The 27416-nt window shown below is 50.5% G+C and overlaps 2 protein-coding genes and 1 pseudogene across 5 annotated transcripts; 2 read left to right on the top strand and 1 right to left on the bottom strand.

The window, feature by feature from the left end:
• Positions 1-1686: 1686 nt before the first annotated feature.
• Positions 1687-14342, bottom strand: HSPA1L (heat shock protein family A (Hsp70) member 1 like). 3 transcript variants are annotated; one of them, XM_033216667.1, is made up of 2 exons: positions 14324-14342; positions 1687-4053 (listed from the first exon to the last, which is right to left on the bottom strand). In XM_033216667.1, exon 2 carries the CDS (start codon positions 4038-4040, stop codon positions 2115-2117), a length of 1926 nt encoding a protein of 641 aa, XP_033072558.1. In that variant the 5' UTR covers positions 4041-4053; positions 14324-14342; the 3' UTR covers positions 1687-2114. The 3 variants fall into 3 exon arrangements, with proteins under 3 accessions (XP_033072558.1, XP_033072557.1, XP_033072556.1); XM_033216666.1 differs by lacking the exon at positions 14324-14342 and adding an exon at positions 7850-8023; XM_033216665.1 differs by lacking the exon at positions 14324-14342 and adding an exon at positions 7521-8021.
• On the top strand, positions 8249-23574 carry HSPA1A (heat shock protein family A (Hsp70) member 1A). The gene is given in 3 exon segments (XM_033216663.1): positions 8249-9660; positions 9663-10267; positions 23176-23574. Coding segments are annotated over 3 exon segments (1923 nt in total). The 5' UTR covers positions 8249-8351; the 3' UTR covers positions 23185-23574.
• Positions 20506-23574, top strand: LOC117086962 (annotated as a pseudogene). Its single transcript, XR_004438633.1, has one exon. The product of XR_004438633.1 is annotated as a heat shock 70 kDa protein 1A-like (transcript).
• Positions 23575-27416: the final 3842 nt, after the last annotated feature.

The following is a 27416-nucleotide window of genomic DNA, read 5'->3' on the forward strand; positions in this document are numbered from 1 at the left end:
TTGAACCCAAGGGTTACAGTGAGCTACAATCTCCCCATTGCATTCCAGCCTGGGCAACATAGCGAGACTCTCTCTATAAAAAAGAAAATTATAAAAAACAAAAAAATGTTAAGGAGTGCCAGAGATAAGGAGGAGCTGGAGCACAAATTTTGGTTTTATCAAAGGTTACCAATAAATATATTTCTCCAAAGGAGCCAACCTCAATCTCCACATTTCTTACACACTTTTGCCAAGACTGTCCTGTAAAGGACTGAGTAAAAATAAAGAGACTGTGGCTCACAGATGCAAATAACCCAGTCTAACATTTCACTGCCAAATGTTTTAAACACAGACAGAAATGCACAGTTACATATCATTCTAACTCATGTCCCCCAGGTTTTTATAAATGTGTATTAGGACACAGGTAAAAGAAAAAAAATTTTTTTGAGATGGAGTCTTGCTCTGTCATCAGGCTGGAGTGCGGTGCCACGATCTCAGCTCACTGCAACCTCCACAACCCGGGTTCAAGCAATTCCTCTGCCTCACCCTCCCAAGTAGCTGGGACTACAGGCGTGCACCACCATGCTCAGCTAATTTTTGTATTTTTAGTAGTGATGGGGTTTCACCATGTTGGGCAGGATGGTCTCGATCTCTTGACCTCATGATCTGCCTGCCTTGACCTCCCAAAGTGCTGGGATAACAGGTGTGAGCCACTGCGCCCGGCCGGTAAAAATATTTTTTCATGGACTAAGACTTCATAAACTTATATTTGTCATCTTGCATAGAAGTATTTATTTGTCAAGAGTTTGCTATAGAAATATTTTCTGGGGCTGGGCATGGTGGCTCACGCCTATAATCCCAGCACTTTGGGAGGCTGAGGTGGGTGTATCACCTAGGTCAGGAGTTCAGAACAGCCTGGTCACCATGGTGAAATCCTGTCTCTACTAAAAACACAAACATTAGCCGAGTGTGGTGGTGAGCGCCTGTAATCCCAGCTATTCAGGAGGCTGAGGCAGAATAATTGCTTGAATACAGGAGGCGAAGGTTGCAGTGAGCCAAGGTCGTGCCATCGCACTCCAGCTTGGGCGACAAGAGCGAAACTCTGTCTCCAAAAAAAAGAGGAAAGAAAGAAAAGAAATATTTTCTCCATATAATGAATGTAAACAATGAACTCTGTGAGTGCACAGATGCTGAACCTCCTGGACCTTAGCTATACATCAGGACATCAAGCAGGATTTGTCCCTCCACCCCAAGCTGAGTCCTGAACACCAAAACCAGCCTGTAGCTGATTAAAAGCAGTTATAGTTTACAATCTGTTCCATCTGTGCTAAAGGTGTCTGAGGATCAAAAATTATGTGCTGATTGAAACAATGAGTTCATGGGCTGGGCGCGGTGGCTCACGCCTGTAATCCCAGCACTTTGGGAGGCCAAGGCGGGCAGATCCTGAGGTCAGGAGATTGAGACCATCCTGGCTAACATGGTGAAATCCCGTCTCTACTAAAACAATACAAAAAATTAGCCGGACATGGTGGTGGACGCCTGCAGTCCCAGCTACTCGGGAGGCTGAGGCAGGAGAATGGCGTGAACCCGGGAAGCAGAGCTTGCAGTGAGCCTAGATTGTACCACTGCACTCCAGCCTGGGCGAGAGGGCGAGACTCCATCTCAAAAGAAAAAAAAAAAACCCCGATGAGTTCATGAAAATTCAAATACTTTACCCTTACCAATTTAATCATTCACAGTGAGCTCACAATCAGAGAACACATGCTCTCTCCATGAACTCTCCCCTTCGAGGTACATTCACAGCCTAAATACCACAAGTAATTTCCTTTAGGAACAAATTTACTGATTGACAAATAAGCATCCACACAGGAAGAAGAATGTTAGGGTGGCTGGAAATAACAGACATTCAAACACATCACATGGTTTAAAGAGGGGCCTAGTTTTCCTGAGTCCATTCCAGAGTCAGAAACAGGATATGAGGGAGTGTGATAGGTGGTGCATGAGACTTCTCCTCCAGAATTCCCAAGGGATGGTAACTTAGGTTCAGGTCTGGTCAAGAATAATAATGATGTTTGAAGATGAGGGGAATGAAATATACGTAGAGGCATCCTAGGATGCTTCAGTTCCAAAAAGAATTAATCTACTTCTTCAATTGTGGGGCCTGTGGCAGGCCTTCCAGGCACATACCCTGTTCCACAGGCAGGCCCAGTGCATCCTCCCTGGTAGAGTTTTGTGATGATGGGGTTACACATCTGCTCCAATTCTGTTCTCTTATGATCAAACTCATCTTTCTCTGCCAGTTGATTGGCCTCCAGCCATGAAAGAAGTTCATTGCATTTATCCAGTATTTTCTTTTTATCAGACTCACTGATCTTGCCCTTCAAACCTTCATCACTCACAACACTCTTCATGTTAAAAGCGTAGGATTCTAAGGCATTCTTTGCAGCAATTTTCTCCCTCTGGACCTCATCTTCAGCTTTATATTTCTCAGCATCCAGAACCATGCGCTCAATCTCCTCCTTGCTCAGGCGGCCCTTGTCATTGGTGATGGTGATCTTGTTGGCCTTGCCTGTGCTCTTGTCCATGGCTGTGACATTGAGAATACCATTGGCATCAATGTCAAACGTCACCTCGATCTGAGGAACTCCCCTGGGTGCTGGAGGGATTCCAGTCAGGTCAAAGCGCCCCAGCAGGTTGTTGTCCTTTGTCATGGCCCTCTCACCTTCGTATACCTGGATCAGCACCCCGGGTTGGTTGTCGGAGTAGGTGGTGAAGATCTGCGTCTGCTTGGTGGGGATGGTGGAGTTACGCTTGATCAGGGCAGTCATCACACCCCCGGCCGTCTCCAGCCCCAGCGACAGGGGAGCCACGTCCAGCAGCAGCAGGTCCTGCACCTTCTCAGACTTGTCCCCCATCAGGATGGCCGCCTGTACCGCAGCCCCATATGCTACTGCCTCATCAGGGTTGATGCTCTTGTTGAGATCACGTCCATTAAAGTAGTCCTGAAGCAGCCGCTGCACCTTGGGGATGCGGGTGGAGCCCCCTACTAAAACAATGTCATGGATTTTAGCCTTATCCATCTTGGCATCCCGAAGTGCTTTTTCTACAGGCTCCAGGGTACCCCTAAAAAGGTCTGCACACAACTCTTCAAATCGAGCTCTGGTGATGGATGTGTAGAAGTCAATGCCTTCATAAAGTGAATCAATTTCTAGGTTGGCCTGGGTGCTGGATGACAGGGTCCTCTTGGCCCTCTCGCAGGCGGTGCGCAGCCGCCTCACGGCTCGCTTGTTCTGGCTGATGTCCTTCTTGTGCTTCCTCTTGAACTCCTCCACGAAGTGGCTCACAAGCCTGTTGTCAAAGTCCTCCCCACCCAGGTGAGTGTCCCCAGCAGTGGCCTTTACCTCAAAAATCCCGTCATCTATGGTCAGAATTGACACATCAAATGTGCCTCCACCCAGATCAAAAATCAGGACATGTCGTTCTCCTCGACCTCCTTTATCTAAACCATAGGCAATGGCAGCAGCTGTGGGCTCATTGATGATTCTTAGCACATTAAGTCCAGCAATCACACCTGCATCCTTAGTAGCCTGACGTTGAGAGTCATTGAAATAGGCTGGCACGGTAATCACTGCATTGGTGACAGGGTGGCCCAAAAACGCCTCAGCAGTCTCTTTCATCTTAGTCAGTACCATCGAAGAGATTTCCTCAGGGTAGAAAGCTTTATTCTCCCCTTTGTAGGACACAAGCACTTTGGGCTTGCCTCCTTCATTAATCACTTGAAAAGGCCAAAGTTTCATATCTGATTGCACAACAGGATCATTAAATTTCCTGCCGATCAGACGTTTGGCATCAAAAACAGTGTTCTGGGGATTCATGGCTACCTGGTTCTTGGCCGCATCCCCGATGAGCCGCTCGGTGTCTGTGAAGGCCACGTAGCTGGGGGTGGTGCGGTTACCCTGGTCGTTGGCGATGATCTCCACCTTGCCGTGCTGGAACACCCCCACACAGGAGTAGGTGGTGCCCAGGTCAATGCCTATGGCGATCCCCTTGGCAGTAGCCATAGTTCTCTGAGGCCTATGGAGAAAGAATGAGATACTGTTTTGGCAGAATGCTTTTCAATGTTATTTATTTTTTTGAGACAGGGTCTTCCTCTGTCACCCAGGTTGGAGTGCAGAGGCACAGTCATAGCTCACTGCAGCTTTGATCTCCTGGGCTCCAGCAGTCTTCCTGCCTCAGCCTCCAGAGTAACTGGAGACATCATGCCTGGCTAATTTTTTTTTTTTTTTTTAGACGGAGTCTCACTTTGTCATCCAGGCTGGACTGCAGTGGCATGATCTAGGCTCACTGCAACCTCCACCTCCTGAGTTCAAGCAATTCTCCTGTCTCAGCTTCCCAAGTGGCTGGGATTATGGGGGTGCCACCACGCCTGGCTAATTTTTGTATTTTTAGTAGAGATGGGGTTTCATGGTTTCACTATGTTGGCCAGGCTGGTCTTGAACTTCTGACCTCAGGTGATCTGCCCGCCTCGGCCTCCCAAAGTGCTGGGATTACAGGTGTGAGCCACCGTGACCAGCCCTCTGCCTGGCTACTTTTTAAATTTTGTGTACAGATGCGGTCTATGTTGCTTAGGCTGGTCTCAAACTCATGGGCTCAAATGATCCTTCAGCCTCAGCCTCCCCAAGTACTGGGATTACCGGAGTGAACATCTCGTCCAGCCTATTTTTTATTTTTTATTGTGGTAAAATACACACAAATTGTACCATCTTAACCATTTTTAAGTGTAGAGTTTGGTAGTGAGTTCAATCACAGTGGTGATTGAAATTGGTCAACTGGGCCGGGCGCGGTGGCTCAAGCCTGTAATCCCAGCACTTTGGGAGGCCGAGACGGGCGGATCACGAGGTCAGGAGATCGAGACCATCCTGGCTAACACAGTGAAACCCTGTCTCTACTAAAAATACAAAAAACTAGCCGGGCGAGGTGGCGGGCGCCTGTAGTCCCAGCTACTCGGGAGGCTGAGGCAGGAGAATGGTGTAAACCCGGGAGGCGGAGCTTGCAGTGAGCTGAGATCCGGCCACTGCACTCCAGCCTGGGCGACAGAGTGAGACTCCGTCTCAACAAAAAAAAAAAAAAAAAAAAAAAAAAGAAATCGGTCAACCGATTTCCAATTCTGTTCATCTCACAAAAGTGAAACTGTATACTCATTAAGCAACTCCCACTTTCCCTTCCCTGTAGCCCCTGGTAACTACCAGTCTTTTTTGTCATTTTTTTTAGAGACAGGGTCTCATTTTGTCACACAGGCTGCACTGCAGTGGTGTGATCATGGTTCACTGCAGTCTTGACCTCCCAGGCTCATGGGATCCTTTTGTCTCAGCCTCCCAAGTAGCTGGGACCACAGGTGAATGCCACCACACCCAGTTAATTTTGTATTTTTTTGTAGAGACAGGGTCTTCCTATGTTGCCCAAGCTAGTTTCTCACTCCTGGGCTCGAGGAAACCTCCTCCCACCTCCAAGTTACCAAGTGTTGGGATTATAGGCTCGAGCCAAGGCACCTGACCTCTTTTTTCTATCTCTATGAATTTGACTACTCTTGTAACTTTATATAAGTGGAATTATACAGTATTTGTCCTTTTGTGACTTTGCTTATTTCACTTAGCTTATGTGCACAGGTTTCATCCATGTTGTAACATGTCAGAATTTCCTTCCTAAGGCTGAGTAATATTCACAATATTTATATACAACTTTATTTTTGTTTTTGTTTTGAGACACAGTCTCACTCTGTTGCCCAGGCTGGAGTGCAGTGGTGCGATCTTGACTCACTGCAACCTCCACCTCCTGGGTTCAAGCTAATTCTCCTGCCTCAGCCTCCCGAGGAGCTGGGACTACAGGCATGCACTGCCACACTCCAATAATTTTTGTATTTTTAGTACAAACAGAGTTTCACCATGTTGGCCAGGCTGGTCTCAAACTCCTAACCTTAAATGATCCACCCGCCTCGGTCTCCCGAAGTTCTGGGATTACAGGCGTGAGCCACCGCACCCGGCCTATATATACCACATTTGGCTTATCCATCTCTCGACGGACATAGGTTACAGAATAATGTTGCTATGAACAAGCCTATACAAATACATGGAGACGCTACTGTCATGGCAGAGTGCTTTTTGGACAGGGTAAAGTATTCTCGGCTACTCAAAGGAGTTTGGAAGCAAGTAGCTGTATATTGTTTTCAATTTCCCAAGTGACCTAATTCTACTGTCCTGTTCCTATGTCTGTGATGTATTTTATTGTGGGACTCTGTCTCTTTATGACCCAAGAGTAGTGTACATTCTGGTCTCTTCAACAGACATCAGCCTCCACACTTGAGTTCTGCTGCCTTCCGGGGATACTATTCTCAACTAGAGGTTCATAGGCAGTAAATTCCAGTCAGCCTGAAGATGACTGCTAGAAATCCACAAGCCCTGGAGTTTTCTCAAAAGACTTGCGCTCCAGACAGTATCTCTATCCGTCTCCTAAAGAAAACCCCCGTTTTCTGGAGTCAATAACTAATCAATAAAGGGTTTAAGGGCCGGGCGCGGTGGCTTACGCCTGTAATCCCAGCACTTTGGGAGGCCCAGGAGGGCGCATTACGAGGTCAGCAGATAGAGACCATCCTGGCTAACACGTGAAACCCCGTCTCTACTAAAAAAAGAAAAAATTAGCCGGGCGTGGTGGCGGGCGCCTGTAGTTCCAGCTACTCCGGAGGCTGAGGCAGGAGAAGAGCTTGAATCCGGGAGGCGGAGCAATTAGCCGGGCGTGGTGGCGGGCGCCTACAGTCCCAGCTACCCCGGAGACTGAGGCAGGAGAATGGCGAGAACTCGGAAGGCGAAGCTTGCAGTGAGCCAAGATCGTGCCACTGCACTCCAGCCTGGGCGACAGAGCGAGACTCCCTCTCAAAAAATAAATAAATAAATAAAAATAAAATAAACGGTTTAGGGTCTACCCCTCTCCACACCTCAGATTCCTAGGCCGAACTCGCCTCCCCCTCACCCCGCCTCCCCCTCACCCCGCCTCCCCCTCACCCCGCCTCCCCCTCACCCCGCCTCCCCCTCACCCCGCCTCCCCCTCACCCCGCCTCCCCCACCCCGCCTCCCCCTCACCCCGCCTCCCCCTCACCCCGCCTCCCCCTCACCCCGCCTCCCCCTCACCCCGCCTCCCCCTCACCCCCCTCCCCCTCACCCCGCCTCCCCCTCCCCCGCCTCCCCCTCACCCCGCCTCCCCCTCACCCCGCCTCCCCACGTCCCCACCCGGCCGCACTCCCTTCCCCCGCCTCCCAATTACTCCGCTTCCTTCCCGGCCTCCCCCTTTTCCCACCTCCCCCATTCTGGCTGCTCTGACCAATCAATCTGGAGCCATCTTAGCTTTCCCCAAGTGCTCCTCCTACCCGGATCAGCCAACGCCCACATACCTCAGGCTTAAACCAACTAGGGAACTTTCCACTACTTTCCCAAACAAGGACCTACTGGGCCTTCCAGGTTCACAATCAATCAGATCCCTAACTGGCTCACCTAGTCTCCCGACTCCTTCGCTTCAGTTTGGAAACGTTCAGATTATGGAGCCCCGGCGAGTAGGTGGGGGCTCCCTCAATATAAAACTGCACAACCGGCGTCCCCCCGCCCCCCACCCCGTCCCTCCCTGCAAATTTGAGCGGGCTCCAACTCAGTCATCTTTTTCCAAACTGGCCCATGAGGTCAGAGACAGTGTCTCCATTGTAACGTGCCCAGGCGGTGTCAACACAAACGCCCCCACCCTCCCCTGGACGCGCGTCACCCGCTCCCCGCACCATCCCCCTGCCCACAACTGCGGGAGCCCCCACAATTAAAAGCCCAGCGCCGACCCTTCCTGTCAATTAGGCGCTGAAGCGGAGGCGGCCAGCATCGCCATGGAGACCAATACCCTTCCCACCGCCACTCCCCCTTTCTCTCAGGGCCCCGTCCCCTCCAGTGAATCCCAGAAGACTCTGGAGAGTTCTGAGCAGAGGGCGGCACCCTGGCCTCTGATTGGTCCAAGGAAGGCTGGGCGGCAGGACGGGAGGCGAAACCCCTGGAATATTCCCGACCTGGCAGCCTCATCGAGCTCGGTGATTGGCTCAGAAGAGAAAAGGCGGGTCTCCGAGACCGCTTATAAACGCCGAGGGGCGCGCGGTCCGGAAAACGGCCAGCCTCAGGAGCTGCTGCGGGAGATCTCTGCCTTTCCAGAGCTAACCTGTACGGCTGCAGGCACCAGCGCCAGTTGAGTTTCCTGCCTTCCGGAGGACTGAGCTCTTGTTGCGGATCCCGTCCGCCGTTTCCAGCCCCCAGCCCCGAATCTCGGAGCGGAGCAGGCAGCAAGGCACCGGCATGGCCAAAGCCGCGGCGATCGGCATCGACCTGGGCACGACCTACTCCTGTGTGGGGGTGTTCCAGCACGGCAAGGTGGAGATCATCGCCAACGACCAGGGCAACCGCACCACCCCCAGCTACGTGGCTTTCACAGACACCGAGCGGCTCATCGGGGATGCGGCCAAGAACCAGGTGGCGCTGAACCCGCAGAACACCGTGTTTGACGCGAAGCGGCTGATCGGCCGCAAGTTCGGCGACCCGGTGGTGCAGTCGGACATGAAGCACTGGCCTTTCCAGGTGATCAACGACGGAGACAAGCCCAAGGTGCAGGTGAGCTACAAGGGGGAGACCAAGGCATTCTACCCCGAGGAGATCTCGTCCATGGTGCTGACCAAGATGAAGGAGATCGCCGAGGCGTACCTGGGCTACCCGGTGACCAACGCGGTGATCACCGTGCCGGCCTACTTCAACGACTCCCAGCGCCAGGCCACCAAGGATGCGGGGGTGATCGCGGGGCTCAACGTGCTGCGGATCATCAACGAGCCCACGGCGGCGGCCATCGCCTACGGCCTGGACAGAACGGGCAAGGGGGAGCGCAACGTGCTCATCTTTGACTTGGGCGGGGGCACCTTCGACGTGTCCATCCTGACGATCGACGACGGCATCTTCGAGGTGAAAGCCACGGCCGGGGACACCCACCTGGGTGGGGAGGACTTTGACAACAGGCTGGTGAACCACTTCGTGGAGGAGTTCAAGAGAAAACACAAGAAGGACATCAGCCAGAACAAGCGAGCCGTGAGGCGGCTGCGCACTGCCTGCGAGAGGGCCAAGAGGACCCTGTCGTCCAGCACCCAGGCCAGCCTGGAGATCGACTCCCTGTTTGAGGGCATCGACTTCTACACGTCCATCACCAGGGCGAGGTTCGAGGAGCTGTGCTCGGACCTGTTCCGAAGCACCCTGGAGCCCGTGGAGAAGGCTCTGCGCGACGCCAAGCTGGACAAGGCCCAGATCCACGACCTGGTCCTGGTCGGGGGCTCTACCCGCATCCCCAAGGTGCAGAAGCTGTTGCAGGACTTCTTCAACGGGCGCGACCTGAACAAGAGCATCAACCCCGACGAGGCTGTGGCCTACGGGGCGGCTGTGCAGGCGGCCATCCTGATGGGGGACAAGTCCGAGAACGTGCAGGACCTGCTGCTGCTGGACGTGGCTCCCCTGTCGCTGGGGCTGGAGACGGCCGGAGGCGTGATGACTGCCCTGATCAAGCGCAACTCCACCATCCCCACCAAGCAGACGCAGATCTTCACCACCTACTCCGACAACCAACCCGGGTGCTGATCCAGGTGTACGAGGGCGAGAGGGCCATGACGAAAGACAACAATCTGTTGGGGCGCTTCGAGCTGAGCGGCATCCCTCCGGCCCCCAGGGGCGTGCCCCAGATCGAGGTGACCTTCGACATCGATGCCAACGGCATCCTGAACGTCACGGCCACGGACAAGAGCACCGGCAAGGCCAACAAGATCACCATCACCAACGACAAGGGCCGCCTGAGCAAGGAGGAGATCGAGCGCATGGTGCAGGAGGCGGAGAAGTACAAAGCGGAGGACGAGGTGCAGCGCGAGAGGGTGTCAGCCAAGAACGCCCTGGAGTCGTACGCCTTCAACATGAAGAGCGCCGTGGAGGATGAGGGGCTCAAGGGCAAGATCAGCGAGGCGGACAAGAAGAAGGTGCTGGACAAGTGTCAAGAGGTCATCTCGTGGCTGGATGCCAACACCCTGGCCGAGAAGGACGAGTTTGAGCACAAGAGGAAGGAGCTGGAGCAGGTGTGTAACCCCATCATCAGCGGACTGTACCAGGGTGCGGGTGGTCCCGGGCCTGGCGGCTTCGGGGCTCAGGGTCCCAAGGGAGGGTCTGGGTCAGGCCCCACCATTGAGGAGGTAGATTAGGAAGCCTTCCCAAGATTACCGTTTTTGTTTTGGCGCCTCAAGACTTTGTATTTCCTAATATTTCTGTTTGTCATTTCTCAGTTTCCTGTGTTTGCAATGTTCAAGTTTTTTGGTGAAGTACTGAATGTAACTTTTTTGGTGAAATTCTGAACTTGCTTTTTTTCCGGTCTCTACGTGTAGAGATGCATTTATACTGCCATCTTATGACCATTTCTTCTTTGTAATACACTGAACTCAGGCCATTTTTTTAAGTTAGTTACTTCAAAGTAAATAAACTTTAAAATTCAAGTGATGCCTTTTTTTCTTTTATTTGGGGGTCAGTAGGGTCTGCATAGGTTGTCTTTCTCATAGCGTCTAAAATGGAATGGCATTTTTGCCTCCAGTAAGGGCACATATTAGAGAAGTGTGGCTATTGTAATGTGATCCATTTGTGTTAGACAAATGGTATGCTCCAGTAAAGCTTCTTAATTCTGGCCGGGCGTGGTGGCTCAAGCCTGTAATCCCAGCACTTTGGGAGGCTGAGGTGGGTGGATCACTTGAGGTCAGGAGTTCCAGACCAACCTGGCCAATGTGGTGAAACCCTGCCTCTACTAAAAACACAAAAATTAGCCAGGTGTGGTGGTGCATGCCTGTTGTCCCAGGGAGGCTGAGGCAGGAGAATCGCTTGAACCCAGGAAGCAGTGGTAGCAGTGAGCCGAGATCACGCCATTGCACTCTAGCCTGGGCGTCACAGTGAGACTCACAAAAAAAAAAAAAAAAGAAGTTAAAAAAAATAGTAAAGCTTGTTGATGCTGATTGGGTGTTTAGCCTGAGGGTACAGAAAAAGTTTAACACCTGGGATGGTAGCCTCAAATTGGTGTTTGTGTAAGATTGGTCTCAAAAGAGGTGGGGTGGGGTGGGGGATGTTTCTGCAAAAGTGGTCAGAGAGGATGCAGTTAGATGGGAGGCCAGTGCTCCTACCTCCTGTAGGTACACCTAATAAGCTTATGCACTTGATATTTAATCTAGATTCAACACGGAATGGAAGGAGTGTCCTACATTTCAAAGTGAAAAAATAGGGGTACATGCACTGGCTTGCTGAGTTATGCACATGTGCTTTAGTTGTCATCTTTTAAAATGGAAGGGTTTGGCTGATGCTTCTCTTATGACTGAAAGCATACTGAAATAGAAATGTCACATTCTTAGCAGTTATCACCTACAATTTAAGTACCCCAGTGAGCACCCGAGCCAGGAAGACCTACATACAGACTTCACTCCCATGCACTTTCCCTTGGAGATGCTTCATGCCCCAGCTGCTAGCATTCCAGAAGTAATTCCCTCCTTGTTGGAAAACGCCCACTACAATCTTTAAAGCTCCTGGCGTGAGCCCCTTTAAAAATAAATTGTATCTGGCCGGGTATGGTGGCTCATGCCTGTAATCCCATCACTTTGGGAGACCGAGGCAGGCAGATCACCTGAGGTCAGGAGTTTGAGACCAGCCTGGCCAACATGGTGAGGATGCCCCCTCCCCCGCCCCCTGCTCCTGCTCCTGCTCCTGCTCCTGCTCCACTAAAAGTAAAAAATTAGGCACGATGGTGGGCACCTGGAATCCCAGCTATTCGGGAGGCTGAGGCAGGTGAATCGCTTGAACTTGGAAGGCAGAGGTTTCAGTGAGCTGAGATTGCGCCACTGCACTCCAGTCTGGGTGACAGAGCGAAACTCCATGTCAAAAAATAAAAATAAATTGTGTCAGCTGGGCGCAGTGGCTCATGCCTGTAATCCCAGCACTTTGGGAGGCCGAGGCGGGTGGATCATCTCAGGTCAAGAGTTTGAGACCAGCCTGGCCAACAGGGTGAAACCCCGTTTCTACTAAAAATACAAAAAAGTAGCTGGGCGTGGTGGCGGGCACCTATAATCCCAGCAACTTGGGAGGCGGAGGCAGGAGAATCGCTTGAACCCAGGAGGCGGATGTTGCAGTGAGCCAAGATGGTGCTATTGCACTCCAGCCTGGACAATGAGCGAAACTCCGTCTCAATGAAAAAATAAATAGTATCTAAGGGCAATGAAAATGTTTTGGAACCAGATAGAGTTGACGGTAGCATAACATTGTAAAGGTCAAGGCTGCACTGAGCCATGACTGCACCACTGTACTCCAGCCTGAGCAACAGAGTGAGACCGTCTCTGAAAAAGAAAAAAAGAAAAATAAAAGAAAAAAATCAATTGTATCAATATTTGCATTAAAGCACTTTATGAGCTTATGTGTACCTCAAAGCCCATCAAACCATTCACTAAATACTTGTTATGAAGAAAATCCAGTGTTATGGGAAATGACACATACAGGTAGACCTTGCTTTGGAAGTTTGGAAATAGAAAATAACTATGAAATGGTTAGGTTTCCAGGCCAGCCTATAGAGGAACACTTATCTCTTACGGTAGTTAAACTGTAGTACTGTGGACTCTGGCCACAATGTAAATCAATCTTTATGGGAATATGCTTTTGCTATAGGACCTCCTCTCCCCTTCAGAGCTGCAGTAGCATTTGTGACTCTGATCTGCAGACCCTATAGTGACTGTAAGCCAGGAGCAACTACCACTACTGTGGCATGGGGTGGGGAAAAGGGTAGTTGGAAAAGGGTGGCGATTGAGAAGGACCTACCAAATGCCTTTGTTGAAACAGTAGAGAAATCATCAGACATAACATTGAATGGAGGCAATAAGGGAGTTCCTATGGCCCTATCAATCAAGCTTATTAGTAGGTGTTTTAACAAGAAATATATACAAATTATTGTTTGCCTGCATACCCTAGCACAGAGTACTGTACCTTGAAATATTCACTTTGTAACCTCAAGAAAAGAGGTTGAGGGAGCTGTGGAATTAGCAAAGAGAATGCGGCGCCATCCATAAACGAAGTGATGTTTTCAGGAGCAGAGGAACTTTGAGGGAGGAAAAGTGCAACAGGAAAAATAACTGCAGGTGTGGAAAAACTAATACAGATATCTTCTCGATTCCAGTCACCTCCTGCCTTCCTATACCAGGCCTCAGAAGGCAGCAGGCTATGATAATAAATTTGATTTTATATGGCCTTTGAACCCAGGATTTTACTTTGTAACATATACACTTATTGTTACTCCTGGCCTTTAGAGTTCTTGTCATCCTCAAAAGACGAAAAAGGTACCAAAACAAAAAATTAACTACAGTATTTTATAGATGTGAGAGAAGTGGGCAGAAATAATACGGCTTTAGGCTAAAAGAGGAAATGAGGTTACTTTGGGGGGACAATATTGGCGATTTCTGAGGGGGCGATCCTTACGTGAATATAAAAAATTGTGACAGCCACCATTCCTCCCGCTAACTGATCTAAATCCGTCCCCTTGGGAAACGTCCCTGAGGTATCTATCAGGTGCAGTTCAGCCAGAGGGAGTAAGCCCACCGGGCCCTCGTCCTTTCCTAGCACCACTATTTAAAGGGATGTTTGAGGGGTAGGGCAGCGGAGCATTCCAGACACCGGGTTAAACCCGCCCCACCCCGCTGGCCCATGTCCAGCCCGATCAATAATTGGAGAAGAGAAAGGAGCAGGGCGTGGTGGCGCGGACCTGGAGAACAAGCTACCCAGGAGGCTGAGGCGGGAGGATCCCTTGAGCCTGGGAGATGGAGGCTGCAGTGAGCCATGATTGTACCACTGCACTCCAGCCTGGGAGACCCTGTCTCAAAAAAAAGTTGAAAAAAAAATTAGAAGGGAGGGCACCAGAGACGGGCTGGACCAGGTTCACAGGTTCGGACTGCGGAGGAGCCCAGCAACCGAGAATCACTCCTGAGGGTCTAATTTTCTTATTCTCTTGATGCCTCACGGGGCGAGGGACTAGAACGGGGCGCTGAGCTGGCGGTAGGCAAAAGCCAACCGACTGCGTCCCCCACTCCTTTCCCATCAGTCGCGCGTCCCCGCGCAGACGGGTGCGCGCTGGCCGCGGGCCGTGGGGACCTTCTCTTCTCGCCTCTGGCCACCCAATGCATCTGATTTGGTTGCATGAAAGTTACAAAACTCTCCAATATTTTCGTCTTGTAAGTTACCTAGTATGAGAGAAACTCGAAAGGTCCTTCTTTCTTTCCTCCTTTAATCCCTTTTTGGAAAAAAAAAAAAAACCATCGGAAAACGCAGGAGTGGGACAGGCAGCCCCGAAGCCAGCCCCGCCCTCAGGCCCCAGCGGCCCAGCCTTTTCTTCCTCCCCACAGCGCTCCCCCGCCCTTCCTCGGATTTGGCTGAGGCTCCCCTGTGGTTGGCTCTGCCCAAAGTTTCTAGAGTTTTCTGACCTTCAAGGCGAGAACTGCTGTGTCATTCTTAGGGACACTGCCCAACAAACTGCGCCACCCAAGTCTCTCTCCCTCCCCTCGCCAAGCGGTCCTAAAACATCAAGGTTAGTCAGGACTCTATATTTAACGTCCAGAAGATTCTGTGAACTGTATGCCAACTTTGCCATAGTAACGGGGCTCCCCCTCCTTTCCCCTCTTTTTGCCTGAGCAATCTGTTCTATCAGAAAGGAGAAGCAGGGCTGGGAGAGCTGGAAGGTGGGGAAGGCAAGAGCTTGTAGGGGCCATGGTCGTGAGTCCGAAGAGCGGAGCAGCAGCCAGGAAGGGAGTCCCTGGCTGATCACAAACCTAAGGTGCCCTTAATGCTCGCAGAGCCCAGCACTGTGTTCATTTGTTTTCCTTTTTAGAGAATACAACAATTAGGTCTAACCACAAAATTAAAAGCAAACAAAACCCAGTTAGGTTGATAAGCCAGTGTGGGAAGGAGTACAAAATGAGTGTGAGAACGTGTGGGTCCAATCACCAGTTCTGTAACCTGTCCTCTGGGTAACCAGATCAAGCCACTGAACTTCTTTGATCCTTGGTGCTCTCTTTGAAAATGAAAAGGTTTGACTGAATGGCCTGTGCCTGCAGATCTTAGGACAGTTTTTACATTAAGCTGAAAGCAGCTGTAGTCCTACTAATGGTCCCCAACTTTTAAACATCTAAATAAGAATGACTAGGAGTCACATCTGAGAATATGGGATCCCCAGTAAAAGGAGGGAGAAGATAATATTTTCTTTGATCATGTAGGGAATTTTTATTTTTTTTAAATTTCAGAGAGGATCTCTGTCTCCCAGGCTGGAGTGCAGTGGTGTGATCATAGCTCACTGCAGCCTTGACCTCTTGTGGTCAAACGAGCCTCCTACCTCAGCCTCCCAAGTAGCTGGGACTACAGGCACCTGCCACCACTCCCAGCTAACTTTTAAAAGTTTTTGGTTAGAGATGGTGTCCCACCCACTATGTTGCCCAGACTGATCTTGGACTTCTGAGTTCAAGTGCCTGCCTTGGCTTCCTAAAGCACTGGGATTACCGACGTGAGCCACCACACCCAGTCCAGATATTGTTAATGCTGTTTTAGAGATGAACACGTCGAAACTTGTGTTGTTTAGTCAACTTACAAGTACTTCCTAGTTGAAAAGAAAAACAGCCTCACCAAAGAAGTAGAGCGCAGATGCAAATCCAGGATTTTCCCTTCCCAGATTTTTTCTTTCCATGCTGCTGGAAATGGCCAGGGTTCTCTTTGTCATTGAAGCATATGTCATTCATTCAGTTAAGAATGCCTACCTCGGCCGGGCGCGGTGGCTCAAGCCTGTAATCCCAGCACTTTGGGAGGCCGAGATGGGCGGATCACGAGGTCAGGAGGTCGAGACCATCCTGGCTAACACGGTGAAACCCCGTCTCTACTAAAAAAAAATACAAAAAACTAGCCGGGCGAGGTGGCGGGCGCCTGTAGTCCCAGCTACTCGGGAGGCTGAGGCAGGAGAATGGCGTAAACCCCGGAGGTGGAGCTTGCAGTGAGCTGAGATCCAGCCACTGCACTCCAGCCTGGGCGACAGAGCGAGACTCCGTCTCAAAAAAAAAAAAAAAAGAATGCCTACCTCTAGATTTCATATCAATTAACTCTTTTGCTTTTGTCTGGATGAACTTAAAATTATACCATCTTGTTTTTTTTTATTTATTATTATTTTTTTGAGACAGAGTCTTGCTCTGTCACCCAGACTGGAGTGCAGTGATCTCAGCTCACTGCAACCTCTACCTCCTGGGTTCAAGTGATTATCCTGCCTCAGCTCCTGAGTAGCTGGGATTACAGATGTGTGCCACCACGTCTGGCTAATTTTTGTGTTTTTTAGTAGAGACGGGGTTTTGCCATGTTGGCCAGGCTGGTCTCGAACTCCTGACCTCAGGTGATCCACCCACCTCGGCCTCCCAAAGTGCTGGGATTATATGCGTGAGCCATCGCTCCCAGTCTATACCATCTTTTAAAATGAACAAAATTAAGACAACTACTGTTTGAGGAACTATAAAAAGGAGAGGGAGAAGGAAGGAAAACACCCTGCAGAGTCAGCCTGAAGAAAGCTCTCTTACCCCACACTGCTGTAGCAGTTATGTTCTTGGCACTCCCTCTTCAGTTCTCTTTTCCCTTTGAAACCACCTGATCCAGCTTTCAGTTTGGGGAATCTGAGCTCTGATCCTTCCAAACACAGAATCCAGTAAAAACCTAATTCTGAAATTAATCACATTAAAGTTCTGAAAAATCTCCTGGGGTTCTTATGTATTCACCTTAGACAGCAATTAAACTTGTGACTGGATTTCTGCCTTGGGAAGCATCCAGTCTAAAAGGAAATAAGAGGCGGGCGCGGTGCCTCACGCCTGTAATCCCAGCACTTTGGGTGGCCCAGACGGGCGGATCACCTGAGGTCAGGAGTTCAAGACCAGCCTGGCCAACATGTCAAAACCCCGTCTCTACTGAAAATACAAAAATTAGGCGGGCATGGTGGTGTGCACCTTTAATCCCAGCCACTCAGGAGACGGAGGCAGGAGAATCGCTTGAACCTGGGAGGTGGAGGTTGCGGTGAACCGAGACTGTGTCATTGCACTCCAGCCTGGGCAACAGAGCAAGACTCTGTCTCAAAAAAAAAAAAAAAAAAAGAAAGAAAGAAAATTCAGGTGACTCTCTCCTTGTCAGGAAATGGACAAAGAATATGGATGTGTGGGTTTCCAGTCTAGTCCATAGAGGCTTCACTTAAAAGCTAGGTCAACTATAGCACTGTAGACTCTGACTAGTATGACTGATTCAAGAAAAACAGCATTTCTATTGGATTTTTCTGCTATCCAGAGAGCATCCAAGATTTGGGGCCGCAACACCACAAAAACACCACATCTATTTGCCAGGCACTTGAGACAGTGATGCCCTTTGCTTCATGCCAATAGAGAGGGTTTTTTTCTCCCCCTCTCTTACCCCCCCCCCTTTTATGTTTCTCAACAGAATCAGTTAAGTATTTTATTTTTGAGAAGGAGTTTTGCTTTTGTTGCCCAGGCTAGAGTGCAATGGCGTGATCTCGGCTTACTGCAACCTTCGCCTCCTGAGTTCAAGTGATTCTCCTGCCTCAGCCTCCCAAGTAGCTGGGATTACAGGCATGCACCACCATGCCCAGCTAATTTTTTTTTTCTTTTTTTTATATTTTTAGTAGAGATGGGGTTTCTCCGTGTTGATCAGGCTGGTCTCGAACTTCTGACCTCAGGTGATCTGCCCGCTTCGGCCTCCCAAAGTGCTGGGATTACAGGTGTGAGCCACTGTGCCTGGCCTGGGAGAACTATTTTAAATTGTAGATTTGGAAGGAGGGAAGGAATGAATCCAGACCTGCCAGTAGTAGCAGTTGATGGTGAGGAAGCTTCCAGAGGGAGGGGTGAGGTTAAGGGTCTCTGGAAGTGTTGATACACTGTGCAGCTAAGATGAAAGTTTGGGAGAATCTCCAGCCAGACATTTTTTTTTTTTTTTTTTTTTTTTTTTTTGAGACGGAGTCTTGCTCTGCCGCCCAGGCTGGAGTGCAGTGGCCGGGTCTCAGCTCACTGCAAGCTCCGCCTCCTGGGTTTACGCCATTCTCCTGCCTCAGCCTCCCAAGCAGCTGGGACTACAGGCGCCCGCCATGTCGCCCGGCTAGTTTTTTTTGTATTTTTTAGTAGAGATGGGGTTTCTCCGTGTTGATCAGGCTGGTCTCGAACTTCTGACCTCAGGTGATCTGCCCGCTTCGGCCTCCCAAAGTGCTGGGATTACAGGCTTGAGCCACCGCGCCCGCCCAGCCAGACATTTTATAGAGAAATGTTTGGGAAAATTCCTGAAGTTTGACCGGTTTGACTAGCTTAGAGAGGTGATTCATTAGGGAGCTAAAGCTGAATGCGAAAGTTATCACCGACCTGCACATACAGACACACACAGATTGTTAAAGCAATTTATTTGCAACATCAGTTTAGATCAGTGAATTATAAACAAATGAATACCCTTGAATTCCAGGAAGAGGTGTTTTGATAGTGGACAGGTGTGTGTGTGTGGTGTGCATATGAAAAATGCCAACTGAGCAAAGTGTTTAAAAACAGGATTATTCCCTTCATCAATAACTTCTTTCCATTTGTGCTCAAGGAATGTCGGCATGGCCGGGCGCGGTGGCTCAAGCCTGTAATCCCAGCACTTTGGGAGGCCGAGATGGGCGGATCACGAGGTCAGGAGATTGAGAACATCCTGGCTAACACGGTGAAAACCCATCTCTACTAAAAAAAATACAAAAAAAAATTAGCCGGGCGTGGTGACGGGCGCCTGTAGTCCCAGCTACTCCGGAGGCTGAGGCAGGAGAATGGCGTAAACCCGGGAGGCGGAGGTTGCAGTCAGCCGAGATCCGGCCACTGCACTCCAGCCAGGGCGACAGACCGAGACTCCGTCTCAAAAAGAAAAAAAAAAAAAAAAAAAAAAAAGGAATGTCGGCATGGCAATGAGACTATTTTTCTTTTCTTTTCTTTTCTTTTCTTTTTTTTTTTTTTGTGGTAAGTTGTAAACACAGTACTATTGCTTCAACCCCCTCACATTTTCCTTTCAGATGCCTAACAAAACGGTCTTGCATTCACACTAAGAATGAAGGGGAGAAAAGGGGGAAAGTAAATTACTAAATGCAATTGTATTTCAAACAGGAGGAAGGAGAATCCGCAGGAAGTTGGAATCCAGGATAAAAACTTAAGACACATTCAGCCTGGCCAACACGGCGAAACCCCGTCTCTATTAAAAATACAAAAATTAGCCAGGAGTGGTGGCACATCCTGTAATTCCAGCTATTGGGGAGGCTGAGGCAGCAGAACTATTTGAACCCCAGGGACAGAGGTTGCAGTGAGCAGAGATCTCACCACTGCACTCCAGCCTGGGCGACAGAGTGAGAGTCAGTCTCAAAACAAACAAACAAAAACAACTGGCCGGGAATGATGGCTCACGCCTGTAATCCTAGCACTTTGGGAGGCCGAGGTGGATCAGGAGGTCAGGAGTTCGAGACCAGCCTGACCAACATGGTGAAACCCTGTCTCTACTAAAAATACAAAAATTAGCCGGGCGTGGTGGCGCCCGCCTGTAATCCTAGCTACTCAAGAGGCTGAGGTAGGAGACTCGCTTGAACCCGGGAGGTGGAGGCTACAGTGAGCTGAGATCACGCCACTGCACTCCAGCTTAGGCGACAGTGCCAGACTGTCTCAAAATGGAAACAACAAACTTAAGACACATAACCTGAGGTTTTAGAGGAGCTAGAACCTGGCTCCCAACCCCTCCTGATTTCCAGCATCACTCCACAGTTTGCTTAGAGGGCCACCTGCCAAACAGCTGTAGTATGTGATGTTAAAGAGGGCTAAACACCCCCTGTACCTCCCTCCCAGGCTCACCATCTTGTTACATTTGACCTAAAAACGGTGGACAGCCTAGGGATTTCAGGGACAGACAGAAAATTTTATTTGGGACTGTGAGGTCCTAGTTCTACAAACTGTCCTGGAGTGAAACAGGAATTGAGGAGAAAGTAGAAAGGAGGTGTCCCGGACCCCAAGCTAGGAATGGGGAGGGAAATGGAGGAACCCAAAATGCCTTAAGGACGGCCTACATACTAAGGAAAATGTTTTCTAACTCCTGGTTGCAGCAGAGGGGAGCGGCTGAGGGCGGGGGCAGGGGTGCGGCCGACCCACCCCTCCCACTACCCGACCAGCGCCTCCTTTCCTCCTTGGATGGGTGCCCCTGTCTTGCTAAGAACTACCTGTTTACACAACTGCTTTGCTTGTGAAAATATAAAGGCTCCTACTCCCAGATGTCCCATCCTTGTAGGTTAAAGATTATGTCAAAAACTATATTGCATTATCTCATTCCTTCTTCCCATTAAGATGGAAAAAACATCCGGGAGAGTCGGGTCGTTTCTCAGGCCGACTAGGCCATTGGGTGCCTTGGAGAAAGGACCCAAAGCTGCCCCGTCCTTCACAGACACAGTCCAATCAGAGTCTCCTAGGCACATCGATGCACCGCCTCCTTCGAGAAGCAAGGTAACTTTCGGGTTCTGGTGGTCTCCAAAGTCATCCGACCAATCTTGCACCGCCCTGAAATTACAAGCCCAGAGCGGTCCCTTACTGTCAATTACCTACTGAAGGGCAAGCGGCCAGCATCGCCATGGAGACCAACGCCCTTCCCACCGCCACTCCCCCTTCCTCTCAGGGCCCCTGTCCCCTCCAGTGAATCCCAGAAGACTCTGGAGAGTTCGGAGCAGAGGGCGGCACCCTGGCCTCTGATTGGTCCAAGAAAGGCTGGGGGGCAGGACGGGAGGCGAAACCCCTGGAATATTCCCGACCTGGCAGCCTCATCGAGCTCGGTGATTGGCTCAGAAGGGAAAAGGCGGGTCTCCGAGACGGCTTATAAACGCCGAGGGGCGTGCGGTCCGGAAAACGGCCAGCCTCAGGAGCTATTGCGAGAGTGGGCTTCGTTTTATGAGAGTGACTCCCTCGGTCCCAAGGCTTTCCCAGAGCGAACCTGTGCGGCTGCAGGCACCAGCACGTTGAGTTTCCTGCGTTCCGGAGGACTGAGCTCTTGTCGCGGGTCCCGTCCGCCGTTTCCAGTCCCGAATCTCAGAGCGGAGCAGACAGCAGGGCACCGGCATGGCCAAAGCCGCGGCGATCGGCATCGACCTGGGCACCACCTACTCCTGTGTGGGGGTGTTCCAGCACGGCAAGGTGGAGATCATCGCCAACGACCAGGGCAACCGCACCACCCCCAGCTACGTGGCTTTCACAGACACCGAGCGGCTCATCGGGGATGCGGCCAAGAACCAGGTGGCGCTGAACCCGCAGAACACCGTGTTTGACGCGAAGCGGCTGATCGGCCGCAAGTTCGGCGACCCGGTGGTGCAGTCGGACATGAAGCACTGGCCTTTCCAGTGATCAACGACGGAGACAAGCCCAAGGTGCAGGTGAGCTACAAGGGGGAGACCAAGGCATTCTACCCCGAGGAGATCTCGTCCATGGTGCTGACCAAGATGAAGGAGATCGCCGAGGCGTACCTGGGCTACCGGTGACCAACGCGGTGATCACGGTGCCAGCCTACTTCAACGACTCCCAGCGCCAGGCCACCAAGGATGCGGGGGTGATCGCGGGGCTCAACGTGCTGCGGATCATCAACGAGCCCACGGCGGCGGCCATCGCCTACGGCCTGGACAGAACGGGCAAGGGGAGCGCAACGTGCTCATCTTTGACTTGGGCGGGGGCACCTTCGACGTGTCCATCCTGACGATCGACGACGGCATCTTCGAGGTGAAAGCCACGGCCGGGGACACCCACCTGGGTGGGGAGGACTTTGACAACAGGCTGGTGAACCACTTCGTGGAGGAGTTCAAGAGAAAACACAAGAAGGACATCAGCCAGAACAAGCGAGCCGTGAGGCGGCTGCGCACTGCCTGCGAGAGGGCCAAGAGGACCCTGTCGTCCAGCACCCAGGCCAGCCTGGAGATCGACTCCCTGTTTGAGGGCATCGACTTCTACACGTCCATCACCAGGCGAGGTTCGAGGAGCTGTGCTCGGACCTGTTCCGAAGCACCCTGGAGCCCGTGGAGAAGGCTCTGCGCGACGCCAAGCTGGACAAGGCCCAGATCCACGACCTGGTCCTGGTCGGGGGCTCTACCCGCATCCCCAAGGTGCAGAAGCTGTTGCAGGACTTCTTCAACGGGCGCGACCTGAACAAGAGCATCAACCCCGACGAGGCTGTGGCCTACGGGGCGGCTGTGCAGGCGGCCATCCTGATGGGGGACAAGTCCGAGAACGTGCAGGACCTGCTGCTGCTGGACGTGGCTCCCCTGTCGCTGGGGCTGGAGACGGCCGGAGGCGTGATGACTGCCCTGATCAAGCGCAACTCCACCATCCCCACCAAGCAGACGCAGATCTTCACCACCTACTCGGACAACCAACCCGGGGTGCTGATCCAGGTGTACGAGGGCGAGAGGGCCATGACGAAGGACAACAATCTGTTGGGGCGCTTCGAGCTGAGCGGCATCCCTCCGGCCCCCAGGGGCGTGCCCCAGATCGAGGTGACCTTCGACATCGATGCCAACGGCATCCTCAACGTCACGGCCACGGACAAGAGCACCGGCAAGGCCAACAAGATCACCATCACCAACGACAAGGGCCGCCTGAGCAAGGAGGAGATCGAGCGCATGGTGCAGGAGGCAGAGAAGTACAAAGCGGAGGACGAGGTGCAGCGCGAGAGGGTGTCAGCCAAGAACGCCCTGGAGTCGTACGCCTTCAACATGAAGAGCGCCGTGGAGGATGAGGGGCTCAAGGGCAAGATCAGCGAGGCGGACAAGAAGAAGGTGCTGGACAAGTGTCAAGAGGTCATCTCGTGGCTGGATGCCAACACCCTGGCCGAGAAGGACGAGTTTGAGCACAAGAGGAAGGAGCTGGAGCAGGTGTGTAACCCCATCATCAGCGGACTGTACCAGGGTGCGGGTGGTCCCGGGCCTGGCGGCTTCGGGGCTCAGGGTCCCAAGGGAGGGTCTGGGTCAGGCCCCACCATTGAGGAGGTGGATTAGGGACCTTCGTTCCTTATTATGTTTGTCTTTGAGGTGGACTGTTTGGACTCAAGGACTTTGCTGCTGTTTTCCTATGTCATTTCTGCTTCAGCTCTTTGCTGCTTCACTTCTTTGTAAAGTTGTATCCTGATGGTAATTAGCTGGCTTCATTATTTTTGTAGTACAACCAATATGTTCATTAGAATTCTTTGCATTTAATGTTGATACTGTAAGGGTGTTTCATTCCCTTTAAATGAATCAACACTGCCACCTTCTGTACGAGTTTTTTCTTCCTTTTTTTTTCTTTTTTTCTTTTTTCTCTTTTTGCTTTGAGAAAACACTACAAAGGTTGGGAATGTATGTTTTTATAATTTGTTTACTTAAATATGAAAAATAAAATGTTAAACTTGTTCTTGTCTGTTTATATGTGAAGATAATGGATATTTGGGGAGGGATAGTGTCTGAATTCCATCTATCTTTATAGTCTGAAAAGGATAGTACTTCTGAAGAGTTATACGTGTAGGAGTTAGGGCTACGCATATTTTTGTTAGGGCTTAATTGTGGGCCTTAAGAGAAATTGCAGGTGCCCGTCTTGATTAGAGTGGGGCTTGTTTCAGGGAAAAGTAGGGATGGCAGCTTCAAAAGGGTGTTGGAGGGGTGGTTGAGGTGGGTTAACGGGAGTGAGGAGGGAGGGATGGTGCTGAGAGGGGATCATGGTTGTTCTCTCTCCCTCTTGCACTTAGTGAGCGGAGTCCACCAAAAAAAAGGTCACTTTTGTTTTTTGGTTTTTTGAGATGGAGTCTTACTCTCATTCTGTCGCCCAGGCTGGAGTGCAGTGGCACGATCTTGGCTTCCGCCTCCCAGGTTCAAGCGATTCTTCTGCCTCAGCCTCCTGAGTAACTGGGACTACAGGTGCGTGCCACCACGCCTGGCTAATTTTTAGTACTTTTGGTGGAGACGGGGTTTTACCGTGTTAGCCAGGATGGTTTCAATCTCCTGACCTCGGCTCATATTCATTTGTATGTGGAATCTAAACAGTAGAACTCAGAGAAGAAGTGGTGGCGGCCGGGCGTGGTGGCTCAAGCTTGTAATCCCAGCACTTTGGGAGGCCGAGACGGGCGGATCACGAGGTCAGGAGATCAAGACCATCCTGGCTAATACGGTGAAACCCCGTCTCTACTAAAAAATACAAAAAACTAGCCGGGTGAGGTGGTGGGCGCCTGTAGTCCCAGCTACTCGGGAGGCTGAGGCAGGAGAATGGCGTAAACCCGGGAGGCAGAGCTTGCAGTGAGCTGAGATCCGGCCACTGCACTCTAGCCTGGGCGACAGAGCACGACTCCGTCTCAAAAAAAAAAAAAAAAAAATGGTGGTTAGCAAGGGCTGTGGGATGGGGAAATGGGGAGATGTGCAAGATCAGACAGGAGGAATGAGTTGTATTTTTTTTTTTTTTTGAAACGGGATATTGCTCTGTCACCCAGGCTGGAGCACAGTAGAGCTCACTGTAGTCTCAAACTCCTGGGTTCAAGCAATCCTCCCACCTTAACCTCCTGAGTAGCTGGGTCTACAGGTATGTGCCACCATGCTCGGCCAATTTTTTGCATTTTGTAGAGACCAAGTCTTGCTGTGTTGCCCAGGTTGGTCTCGAACTCTTCAGCTCAAGCGATCCCCTTGTCTGTTCCTCCCCAAGTGCTGGGATTATAGGCGTGAGCCACTGTGCCCTGCCTGTTTTTGTGTTTTTGTTTTTTTTTGGGGGGGGGTATATATTGCATGTCATGGTGAAAATAGTTAATAGTGTATATTTCAAAATTTCCAATGTGGCTGGGCACAGTGGCTCATGCCTGTAATCCCAGCACTTTGGGAGGCCGAGGCGGGTGGATCACAAGGTCAGGAGATCAAGACCATCCTGGCCAACATGGTGAAACCCCATCTCTACTAAAAATACAAAATTCAGCTGGGCGTGGCAGCGCACACCTGTAGCCCCAGCTACTCAGGAGGCTGAGACAGGAGAATTGCTTGAACCTGGGAGGCAGAAGCTGAGCTGAGATCACGCCACTGCACTCTAGCCTGGACAACAGAGCGAGACTCCGTCTCAAAAAAATAAAAATAAAAAAAATTTCAAATGTTCTTATCACAAAAGTATTTGCAGTGATACGTTAATTAGCTTGATTTAATTACTCTATATTGTGTTAATAGTTAATTACTTTGTACCTAATATATACAACTAAAGTTTGTCAATTTACAAAAAGAATTTAAAAATCAAATAAAATGGGCCAGGTGCGATGGCTCATGCCTATAATCCCAGAATTTAGGGAGGCTGAGGCAGGTGGAGCACTTGAGGTCTGGAGTTCGAAACCAGCCTGGCCAACATGGCGAAACCCCATCTCCACAAAAAACAATAGAATTAGCTGGCTGGGCGTCGTGGCTCATGCCTGTAATCCCAGCACTTTGGGATTTGGGAGGCTGAGGCTGGTGGATCACCTGAGGTCAGGAGTTCAAGACCAGCCTGGCCAACATGGCGAAACCCTGTCTCTACTAAAAAAAAAAAAAAAGGCAGGTGTGGTGGCACGAGCCTATAGTCCCAGCTACTCGGTAGGCTGAAGCAGGAGAATCGCCTGAACCCGGGAGGCAGAGGTTGCAGCAAGCCAAGACTGCACCACTGCACTCCAACCTGGGCGACAGACAGAGTGAGACTCTGTCTCCAAAAAAAAAAAAAAAAAAAAAAAAGAATTAGCTGGGAGCCTGTAGTCCCAGCTACTCGGGAGGCTGAGGCAGGAGAATGGCCTAAACCCGGGAGGTGGAGCTTGGAGTGAGCCGAGATCCGGCCACTGCACTCCAGTCCGGGCGACAGAGCGAGACTCCGTCTCAAAAAAAAAAAAAAAAAAAATTAGCTGGGCATGGTGGTGGACGCCTATAATCCCAGCCACTGGGGAGGCTGAGGCAGGAAAATTGCTTGAACTTGGGAGGTGGAGGTTACAGTGAGCCAAAATCATGCCAGCGCACTCCAGCCTGGGCTAGAGACTGCATGTCAAAAAAAAAAAAAAAAAAAGAATTAGCTGGGCTTGGTGGCAAATCCCTGTAATCCCAGCTACTACGGAGGCTGAGGCAGGAGAATTGCTTGAACCTGGGAAGTGGAGGTTGCCGTGAGCTGAGATCACACCACTGCGGTCCAGTCTGGGCAACAAGAGCAAAACTGCGTCTCAAAAAACAGAAAAAGATAAAATAAATAAGAAATAAAACTTGCGGGATGGGCAAAACAGCAACAATGAAGTGGAGGTTCACACTATGGCTCTGCAAATCCCAACTTGGGTGACCAAGTCAAATTATTTAGACTAATTTAGCTTTTGTTGCCTCCTTTTAAAATAAAGTATTTTGTCTGAATAGCCTCACTTAAAAAGTTCTAAGATCGTTTTGAGCAGAACTGTGAGGTAGACTAACATTTTCAGCTATGGTCACCCTAGCTGCAATTATCCAAGTGAGGGTCCAGAGGAATGAGAGTTTGGGGCTATGGCGGTAAAGGAAAGATGAGTCAGGTTCTTTGTATCACCTCTGTAATCCTCATCCCATTCTCCTCTATATTAGGTACTCTAGAACCTTTTTGACAATTTAGCATATGGAAGTGGTCACTTGAGCTGCATCCAAGGTCAAATTAGAGAGCAACAAGTGATGGCTTAGGAGCCAAAGATTTTTTTCCCCACTGCCTGCCTGAATATTGTTGGCATTTAGTAGTTCGTGTCCGGTTCTAAATGATGGTTTTACCCTAGATATTACGAACAGTAGCCTCTTTGTCCTTTTTCATGAATACTCTGAAAAATAGCAAATATATGAGGAAAGGAGAAAAAGGCTGCACAGCATAAAGCTGAGAAGATTACGGTAATGGATTGTCCTCCCACACAAGCCTTTCCTGAAGGTGTTCTTCCTGACCTATCAGCTAGGTGTCCCTAACACTTCCTCCCCAAAACTGAGCCTAGAGATATCTACTCTAAATCAGGCTGGGCTTGGTGGCTCACGCCTGTAATCCCAGCATTTTGTGGAGGCCTAGGCAGGCAGATAACCTGAGGTCAGGAGTTCGAGACCAGCCTGGCTTACATGGTGAAATCCTGACTCTACTAAAAATATAAAAATTAGCCAGGCATGGCGGTGTGCACCTGTAATCCCCACTACTTGGGAGACCAAGGCAGGAAAATCGCTGGAACCAAGGAAGCGGAGGTTGCAGTGAGTCGAGATGGTGCCATTGCACTCCAGTCTGGGCGATG

This window comes from Trachypithecus francoisi, unplaced genomic scaffold (assembly GCF_009764315.1).
Source record: "Trachypithecus francoisi isolate TF-2019V2 unplaced genomic scaffold, Tfra_2.0 Lachesis_group10, whole genome shotgun sequence".
Lineage (NCBI taxonomy): Eukaryota > Metazoa > Chordata > Mammalia > Primates > Cercopithecidae > Trachypithecus > Trachypithecus francoisi.